This window comes from Sinocyclocheilus grahami, unplaced genomic scaffold (assembly GCF_001515645.1).
Source record: "Sinocyclocheilus grahami isolate Dianchi unplaced genomic scaffold, SAMN03320097.WGS_v1.1 scaffold179.1, whole genome shotgun sequence".
Lineage (NCBI taxonomy): Eukaryota > Metazoa > Chordata > Actinopteri > Cypriniformes > Cyprinidae > Sinocyclocheilus > Sinocyclocheilus grahami.
In genome coordinates, this window is record NW_015505358.1 from 684,343 (window position 1) to 695,096 (window position 10,754).

The 10,754-nt window shown below is 34.2% G+C and overlaps 1 protein-coding gene across 1 annotated transcript in view; it reads left to right on the forward strand.

Annotated features, from left to right (window-relative positions):
- The window catches only part of txlnbb (taxilin beta b), a 15,346-nt gene extending 7,248 nt beyond the window's left edge, over window positions 1-8,098 (forward strand). The window contains exons 4-10 of the mRNA XM_016284084.1: window positions 186-356; window positions 923-1,117; window positions 4,442-4,561; window positions 4,783-4,857; window positions 4,942-5,034; window positions 6,011-6,106; window positions 7,512-8,098. Coding sequence (XP_016139570.1) covers window positions 186-356; window positions 923-1,117; window positions 4,442-4,561; window positions 4,783-4,857; window positions 4,942-5,034; window positions 6,011-6,106; window positions 7,512-8,051 — 1,290 coding nt within the window. The 3' untranslated portion in view covers window positions 8,052-8,098. The remainder of the gene's footprint in view (window positions 1-185; window positions 357-922; window positions 1,118-4,441; window positions 4,562-4,782; window positions 4,858-4,941; window positions 5,035-6,010; window positions 6,107-7,511) is intronic.
- Window positions 8,099-10,754: the final 2,656 nt, after the last annotated feature.

Here is a 10,754-nt window from a genome sequence, read left to right on the forward strand (position 1 = left end):
AAAAATATATATATATATATATATATATATATATATATATATATATATATATATATATTAAAAGTAATTAAAAAAAACTTTCCAGCTTGGTATATTGAGATGGTTTTCTTTACTGTATATACTGGTTTTATATTTCTGTAAATAAAAGAGATCATAATTATATTATGTGTACATGTAACCTGCAGTTGGAGGAGCACCGCTCGGACCAGAAACAGCTGAAGGTCCTGCAGAAGAAACTTCTCCAGGTGCTGAAGGAGAAGGATCAGCTTCAGAGCGAACACAGCCGAGCCGTTCTGGCCCGCAGCAAACTAGAAGGCCTGTGCAGAGAGCTGCAAAGACACAACAAAACACTAAAGGTGACAGTATCATCTCATGTCATCAATATGACTGTGTTAAAACATCTGAGTTTGCTTGAACCACTGATATCTGCTAATGAGCATGAATCAAAACCTGCTAGTCAATATTAAAAAGACAAACGCGTGTTAGTAAAAGGGTCGTGTTTTCCATTTTGAAAAAGTTATTTTTACAGTCAATTTCTTAGCTTTTAAATATTCTATTAGACAAATAAAGTTTCAATGATAATATTGGCATTGAAATTGCTTTTTTTTACGATGCTAAATCACAGTACACTGAAAAAAGAATTGATTTGGATGGAAAAATGGATAAGTAATAAATAAAAAGTCACAAATAACTCCTAAAAAAATGGGAAATAATACATTGAATTAAACATGACATTTTGAAGTAGAAAGACTTCATACTCCAATAATAAAAAAATGTTTACAGTGTAAAATGGTTTATATTTTGCCCTGCACAAACATAATAGAACTAAACATAAATTATGGCATTATGACAAAGTTATTTTTCCTAAAACTATAAAACGTTGACACACAACTCCATATCCACCATCATGCTTTTGGTGCAGGAGGAAACTCTACAGCGGTGTCGTGAAGATGATCTGAAGCGGAAGGAAATCACCACACATTTCCAGAACACACTGACAGACATCCAGGCCCAGATCGAGGAGCACAACAGCCGAAACAACAAACTGTGCCAGGAGAACAGCGACCTGGCTGAGAAACTCAAGGACCTCATATCTAAATATGACCAGCGAGAGGCGGTAAGAGAAAACTACAGGACGTCACTCTGGTTTGACCTGAGATCATATCATTTGAATCTATCTATCTATCTATCTATCTATCTATCTATCTATCTATCTATCTATCTATCTATCTTTCTATCTGTCTATCTATCTATCTATCTATCTATCTATCTATCTATCTATCTATCTATCTATCTATCTATATATCTTTCTATCTGTCTATCTGTCTATTTGTATTTTCTATTTTCATTTCAATTTTAGTTCAAGTTTTAGTACTTTTTTTTGTTATACATATATAGTATTAATATATTATAGAATAAACTTATTCTATAATAAAGAAGTTAAATTTAAATTTGTCCAAAATGCAGATGAGTTTGTTTCTTCATCAGAACAGATTTGGAGAAATGTAGCACTGCATCACTTGCTCACCAGTGTTTCCTCTGCAGTGAATGGGTGCCGTCAGAATGAGAGTCCAAACAGCTGATAAAAACATCACAATAATCCACAAGTAATCCACACCACTCCAGTCCATCAGTTAACATCTTGTGAAGTGAAAAGCGGCATGTTTGTAAAAAACAAATCCATCATTAAGATGTTTTTAACTTCAAACCGAGTCCTCTATCCATAATATTGCTTTCTCCAGTGATCTGGTCTGAATTAGGAGAGAAATATGCACAGATAAAGCACAGTTTACAAGTGAAAATAGTTCTAAACACATATTTGGGTGGATTTTCATGTGAGAGGACAACAGGGGATGGACTTTTTCAGTGGAGGAAGCGTTATGGACTATAGACTCATATTTTTACAGGTTTAAGTTCAAATGTATTTGTTTCTTACAAACACACAGCTTTTGTCTTCTCCAGATGTTAACTGATGGACTGGAGTGGTGTAAAAATATATATATATATATATATATATATATATATATATATATATATATATATATATTAAAAGTAATTAAAAAAAACTTTCCAGCTTGGTATATTGAGATGGTTTTCTTTACTGTATATACTGGTTTTATATTTCTGTAAATAAAAGAGATCATAATTATATTATGTGTACATGTAACCTGCAGTTGGAGGAGCACCGCTCGGACCAGAAACAGCTGAAGGTCCTGCAGAAGAAACTTCTCCAGGTGCTGAAGGAGAAGGATCAGCTTCAGAGCGAACACAGCCGAGCCGTTCTGGCCCGCAGCAAACTAGAAGGCCTGTGCAGAGAGCTGCAAAGACACAACAAAACACTAAAGGTGACAGTATCATCTCATGTCATCAATATGACTGTGTTAAAACATCTGAGTTTGCTTGAACCACTGATATCTGCTAATGAGCATGAATCAAAACCTGCTAGTCAATATTAAAAAGACAAACGCGTGTTAGTAAAAGGGTCGTGTTTTCCATTTTGAAAAAGTTATTTTTACAGTCAATTTCTTAGCTTTTAAATATTCTATTAGACAAATAAAGTTTCAATGATAATATTGGCATTGAAATTGCTTTTTTTTACGATGCTAAATCCTGAAAAAAGGAAAAAAGAATTGATTTGGATGGAAAAATGGATAAGTAATAAATAAAAAGTCACAAATAACTCCTAAAAAATAATACATTAATACATTGAATTAAACATGACATTTTGAAGTAGAAAGACTTCATACTCCAATAATAAAAAAATGTTTACAGTGTAAAATGGTTTATATTTTGCCCTGCACAAACATAATAGAACTAAACATAAATTATGGCATTATGACAAAGTTATTTTTCCTAAAACTATAAAACGTTGACAAACAACTCCATATCCACCATCATGCTTTTGGTGCAGGAGGAAACTCTACAGCGGTGTCGTGAAGATGATCTGAAGCGGAAGGAAATCACCACACATTTCCAGAACACACTGACAGACATCCAGGCCCAGATCGAGGAGCACAACAGCCGAAACAACAAACTGTGCCAGGAGAACAGCGACCTGGCTGAGAAACTCAAGGACCTCATATCTAAATATGACCAGCGAGAGGCGGTAAGAGAAAACTACAGGACGTCACTCTGGTTTGACCTGAGATCATATCATTTGAATCTATCTATCTATCTATCTATCTATCTATCTATCTATCTATCTATCTATCTATCTATCTTTCTATCTGTCTATCTATCTATCTATCTATCTATCTATCTATCTATCTATCTATCTATCTATCTATCTATATATCTTTCTATCTGTCTATCTGTCTATTTGTATTTTCTATTTTCATTTCAATTTTAGTTCAAGTTTTAGTACTTTTTTTTGTTATACATATATAGTATTAATATATTATAGAATAAACTTATTCTATAATAAAGAAGTTAAATTTAAATTTGTCCAAAATGCAGATGAGTATCTATCTATCTATCTATCTATATATCTTTCTATCTGTCTATCTGTCTATTTGTATTTTCTATTTTCATTTCAATTTTAGTTCAAGTTTTAGTACTTTTTTTTGTTATACATATATAGTATTAATATATTATAGAATAAACTTATTCTATAATAAAGAAGTTAAATTTAAATTTGTCCAAAATGCAGATGAGTTTGTTTCTTCATCAGAACAGATTTGGAGAAATGTAGCACTGCATCACTTGCTCACCAGTGTTTCCTCTGCAGTGAATGGGTGCCGTCAGAATGAGAGTCCAAACAGCTGATAAAAACATCACAATAATCCACAAGTAATCCACACCACTCCAGTCCATCAGTTAACATCTTGTGAAGTGAAAAGCGGCATGTTTGTAAAAAACAAATCCATCATTAAGATGTTTTTAACTTCAAACCGAGTCCTCTATCCATAATATTGCTTTCTCCAGTGATCTGGTCTGAATTAGGAGAGAAATATGCACAGATAAAGCACAGTTTACAAGTGAAAATAGTTCTAAACACATATTTGGGTGGATTTTCATGTGAGAGGACAACAGGGGATGGACTTTTTCAGTGGAGGAAGCGTTATGGACTATAGACTCATATTTTTACAGGTTTAAGTTCAAATGTATTTGTTTCTTACAAACACACAGCTTTTGTCTTCTCCAGATGTTAACTGATGGACTGGAGTGGTGTGTGGATTACTTGTGGATTATTGTGATGTTTTTATCAGCTGTTTGGACTCTCATTCTGACGGCACCCATTCACTGCAGAGCATCCATTGGTGAGCAATTGATGTTAATGCTACATTTCTCATAATCTGTTCCCATGAAGAAACAAACTCATCTACATCTGGGATGGTATGAGGGTACATTTTCAGCAAGTTTTTATTTTTGGGTGGACTAAATGTCATTATAAATAATTGCATTTAAGGACTCATAGGTTGTGTTTTTGGCCTTCATGCAGAATCTTGAAAAAGTGTTCAAGCACAGAGACCTGCAGCAGAAATTATTGGAGACAAAACTCACACAGGCCAACATGATGCTCAAAGACGCTGAGGAGAAACACAAGCTGGAGAAGGAACATGTCAGTAAAACATCTAAAGATTTCACATAAGAGGCAGCCATCAGCGTCGGCACCATTGTGCATCCTTTTATTGCACAAATTATCTTTCTGCTAGTTTGAGTCCAGTGAAATATAAACAATGCGTTATTGCCAATGCCGTTATTGCCACTTTTGAAATAAGTGTTGTTTTCTGGGACTGGGACTGTTGTTCTACTTACTTCCCATCTATATTTATTCTCCAGTTACTGAAGCATACTGCAGAGGCCAAAATACAGGTTAAAATTCTGAAAGAACAAGAGACTGACATAAAGGCTCAGGTAAATTTACATCAGATAATACACATCTCTATTGTTTTCTTAAATCATATACGTTCAGAAATGAACACATTTCTTTTCTGTTAGCTTGCTGTATATTCTGAGAAGTTTGATGAATTCCAAGGAACTGTGTCTAAGAGCCACAATGTGTATTCCAGCTTCAAACAGGACATGGACAAGGTGTGTGTCTCTGAAATATTCAAATATTCTCTTCAAATCTTTTGATACCTTCCTCCGACTTTTGATACCATCCCCCCACCACCAAAAAAATATATGTATATATTATTGAAGCTTTTGGACATACTTTTCAGAAATGTGGTTAAGTCAAGTCCAATATGGCAATCTTTTCAAACATGTCAAAACTTGTTTACAGTCTCACATTAAATGCATCAATGTTTAGTATGCTTTTGGCTATTAAAAGGGTCTTGGGGTCTCTCAGACCGTGAACAGAATATTAGGGTTAATTTCTAGCATGTTTAGTCAGGGTTATCATTGACAACTAAGACTAAAACTATTAAAAACATTTTAGTTAACTGAAATAAATCTGAAAACAAATTTGCTGAAAATCTTAAACTAATTGAAAATGAGAAATGTTGCATTGGCAACTTTTAAGTTTAAGATGAAGCACTAAAATTACTAAATGGAAATGTATAAAAATTAAAACTGAAACTAAAATAAAAATAAAACTGAAATGAAATGAAAATAAATTCAACCTAAATAGTAATATTTAAAAATAAAATGACAAAAACATAACAAAATATCTAACTAACAAACAAATAAAGAAAGAAAGAAAGAAAAATCAAACCCTTTCTGTTAATTGAAAAAATTCTGAATTCTGTTAATTTAAATAAACAAACTGAAATAAATCTGAAATGATTTAGGTGAAAAACTTAAAACTAAACACAAATTAGGCCTAAATTTAAGCTGAAGCACTAAAATTACTAAATGGAAATGAATAAAAACTAAAACTAAACTATAACTGAATTAAAAATTAAATTAAACCTATAAACAGTCATATTTAAAATAAAAGCCAATTCAATATATTAATAAAAATTATGATAGTACATAAGAAATACTAAAAACAAACAAACAAACAAACACTAAGCAGATTGCTGTCTGTCTGCTGTACATGGTAAGATGTTGATTTGTCTTACAGATGGCAAAGAAGATGAAAAAGTTGGAGAAGGAGGCAACGGCCTGGAAATCCCGTTTTGATGGCTGCAATAAAGCTCTCATTGATATGGTTGCAGATGTGAGTTGCTCAGTTCATATAGCATATATCAATATTGTAGAGTGGAGTGAACCATATCAGGTTCTCCAAAGAAACTTTTAGTAAACCGTTCTTAAAGTGGTCATATGATGCTGCTAAAAAGAACATTATTTTGTGTATTTGGTGTAATGAAATGTGTTTATGCGGATTAAGGTTCAAAAAACACATTAATTTCCACATACTGTACATTATTGTTTCTCCTCTATGCCCCGCCTTTCTGAAACGCATCGATTTTTACAAAGCTCATCGGTCTGAAAAGCGAGGTGTGCTGTGATTGGCCAGCTATCCAGTGCGTTGTGATTGGCCGAATACCTCAAGCGTGTGACGGAAATGTTACGCCCCTTACCATACTGTGATGCTGTGTCCCGGCTGGAGCGATGATTCAAAAACATGAAAACCTATTATAAATGAGGCATTCGTTGCATCCAGTGGGGACATAATTATGGATTATAATGACTTATACTGTCTTTTTACACGTTGGGTTGCATCGCGCTGCGTAAACATAAAACCATGTCTGCATTTGTGATCGGAGAAATGACAAACAACAAGCCCTACTCTACACTGCCCAAAAAAATCGCTTTAAATATATAAAATATAAAAACTCTTTAAATATAAAAAACTTACTTACAATCTGGGCAACCACATGTGACGACCCCGGGCTGGACTCCGCTTCGTCCACGGTGAAAGCCATTTCGGCGATCGACAGCGCAAAGTTGTAGTATTTCCTCAGCAACCAGCACAGATCAGCTCCAGGCATGACAAAGCAGATATCATCCTCTTTTGAAAGACCAAACAAAGTAGTTTCGCTTTCACAGCGAAACACAGCGCCTTCACGACTTGGCGGCAGCGTCAACAATACTACAGCGAGAATAAAAGTTACGCCTTCTTTCTTTGCGTGAACATTTGGGCGGCGTTATGCAAATCTTCCCACGTAGTGACGTAGACATGTGGGGGCGTGTTAGAATGAGCCATTTTAGGTAGGCGTGGTTGACTCTTAACTTTTATAAAGAATATCTCTTTGGATTTGAGACTTTAGTCTTTGCAACATTACAGATCTTCTTTATGCACCAAGAGCTTGTAACACTCCAAAGAGAAAGGAAGAATTGAAATCGCATCATATGACCCCTTTAAAAGAACCCTTTTTTAACCATTTAATAATCTAAAGAAACATTTTCCACTGTAAAATACCTTTTGTGCGATGGAAAGGTTCCAAGGATATTAAAGGTTCTTCATGGAACCATAGATGCTAACAAAGAACTTTCATGTTTAAGAATTTAACAGCCACTAGCTGTACAGTGAGAATCAAGAGAATGAATCTTCACCCAAATAGTATTGCTGAGTCTTTCTAGTAGATGCAGATTAATATGATCGAGATTTTCTCATGTAGAAAGCGCTGAAGGAGAAGGAGTTTGAACTCATCACCCTGAAGACCCAGAAACTGGAGAATCTCTGTAGAGCACTTCAGGATGAGAGGAAAACCCTGTATCAGAAGCTCCATGGTTCCCAACAACCTGGAGCCGAAGACTCAGCTGCTACTGAGCCAATCACTACTGAGAAAACTACAGAGGATGTTGCAGTACCTAAAGAGGAAGTAACAGTCTCAATAGAAGCGGTCACTCAAGATCCAAACGCCCCCATTGAACCAAACTGTCAGTCTCCCACAGAAGCGACGCCGCTGACCAAAGAGCTCGCCAACCTGAAGGCAGAGAAAGCTCGGCTACAGGAGCTCTCGACAGCATTCACCATCCGCCGCCACATGCCTCCAGAGGCCTACGAGGACTCGAACAGCTGCGCCGAGAGCACAGACGCCACTGAGGGGGAGCAACAGGTCGACACGGAGTTCAGCTTCACAGAGGAGACGGTCACAGACACACTGTCTGAAGAACATCAAGAGCTCAGAGACAAAGACATGCAGTTGGTGGATTAGACAGACTAATCTCAATGTCATTTTGTCACATTCACAAATAAACTTTATACAACTACATCCATGTGTATCGTGCTTGTTTGAACTTTGACACCATGCATTCATGTAGTATTATGTATTTTAAGATACATGTCATTATGCATGGGGTGAGGTTAGACAAAAAACTCAAATTTTAACTCAAATACATTTGGAGAAACTTTACAGCAACTGTTGGAAATTATAGATACGTAATAATTTATCGGCTCTTTGTTTTTGATATAGTATTAATTACTGAAGCTAAAGCCTACAAACATTTATTTCCATATAATTTCATTCATATTTTTGTGAGACTGTCCTTCACATTGGCAGATGAGAGCCTGTGAACATCAGTGAGTATATTTAGAAACCCATGTGAAGTACAGATTATGTTACAAGAACCGGTTAACAAGCAAATGTATAAAAATTAACCAAAAAATTCTTAATCATAGATCATATTCAGGGTTGCTTTGTTTTTTTATATAAAATATGTAATTGGTCAGAGGAAAAGTATATCTTTTAAGATGTCTTAAATTCAGAAAAGACCTAAAATGGACAACAAAATGACATTCTCAAAATCATTCTCCGAATGAATTAATCTTTGTTTCACTGTTTTCATATCTAAAAAACATTGTAGCTATACTGTGTAAAAACGGGAGCATCACCTCAGGATTTGACAGTTATGCAAGCAATTAATTATTAATTGTGATTATTGTGGGTGTTGGTCTGTATGGCGAAACTACAAACAAATACTCTTTAATTTGTTTAACTGGATTTACAAGATTCCTAAATTATGTCATTTCATTTTGTTATGGAAGGTTCTTAATTGCTTTTTGGGAGTGGCACATTTGGTCTAAAAAGTGGTCATGAATGCAAAACTGTCTTGGCAATTTTTATATGTATTTTTTTACAGTCCCTAACACTGCTATATCCTCCAGAGAACCAGAAAAAAAAAAACGTTTGCGAATTTTGTATGGAGCATAAGAAACAAATGGAGAAAAAACATTTTTGAAAAAATATATTTTATTCATATTTTATTCTACATCCTTTGAAGAGAACTAAGCTATTCAAAAAATAAATAGACAAGAAATTGCATGTATAGGTAAAATCAATGTTTTGTTTTTTCATTCCCAAATCAGTTTTTAGGTTACAGGATAAATGATTAAATGATAGTGTTTATCAATTGCAGAACAATTGCTATAATCGGAAGACTGGCTGTTGCTTTTGGGAATGAGACTGTGAATTTTACCAATACAGAAATGTATCCAACACCGCTCAGGTATTTATCAGTCTTTTATTAATGAATATAAAACAACAAATGTGTTAATGCTGTTTTTAATCATGTAATCCACTGAAATGAAAGCCAAATATTTGTATTTTCTTTATTATATTATATTTTTGGTCACACTTTAGTTCAGGGACCAATTGTCACTATTAACTAACAATTAACTATGACTTTTGCTTTAATAAACTCTTAATTGGTTGTTTATTAATATTTGTTAGTTATTATAATAGTATAATAGTCAACCTAATAGTAAGGTTGTTAAGTTTAGGTATGGGGTGAATTAAGGAATCTAAAATATGGTCATGTAGAATAAGGCATTAATATGTGCTTTATAAGTACAAATAAACAGCCAAAATGCCAAAACTAGTTAATGGTGAGAACTGGTCCCTAAACAAAGTGTTACCATATTTTTAACGTCTCAGTACCATCATTGGTTGGCATACAGTTATTTTACAAACTTGGGCTTGGGATTTTTCAAAATCCTGAGACCAAAACTTTAAACACCTTCTTTCTAGCCACACACATTAAAATTGGCACAGTCCTTCAGCCTGTTCTGATTTGGGTTGCTTTATAAAGGAGCATAAGCTCTTGTCGCTTAACAAGATTGTGCACTTGATTCAAGATGTCATTCAGATAGATTTAAATCTGTAATTATACAAATGTGTGATATATATCATGACTTCAAAATTTTAATACATTTTAATAAATTTTTTCTCATAATTTCCATGATTGTGTCTGTGTTGCCTTTTTAGAAACAGAGGAACATTGCAGTGGCTCTTGCTTTCTGGATGGCCAACACATCTGAGCTCCTGAACTTCATCTGATGGGACAGAGATCTGTGTCCCATCACGCTCCAGACTCAAAATACTCTCACTCAACTTGTGCAGCAGGCTTTCAGGTACAGTATGTTTGCAGGAAGGGCGATGTATTTTGAGTGTTTAATTAGGTGTCAATGTTTCCTCAGGTACCTGTCAAATCGGCTTCAGGTGGATCTTGAAAACCACTTACCTGCATTGATGTAAAAAAGGAAATGGTCAAATAGAAACATTTCTCATTATTATGAGAAACTAAGTCATTATTACGAGAAAGTCTATCATTATTATGAAAAAATAAGTCATTATTACGAGAAAGTTTATCAGAAACTAAGTCATTATTACGAGAAAGTTTCTCATTATTATGAGAAACTAAGTCATTATTACGAGAAAGTTTCTCATTATTATGAGAAACGAAGTCATTATTACGAGAAAGTTTCTCATTATTATGAGAAAATAAGTCATTATTATAAGAAAGTTTATCAGAAACTAAGTCATTAATAGGAGAAAGTTTATCATTATTATGAGAAACTAAGTCATTATTATGAAAAAGTTTATCATTATTACGAGAAAATAAGTCATTATTACGAGAAA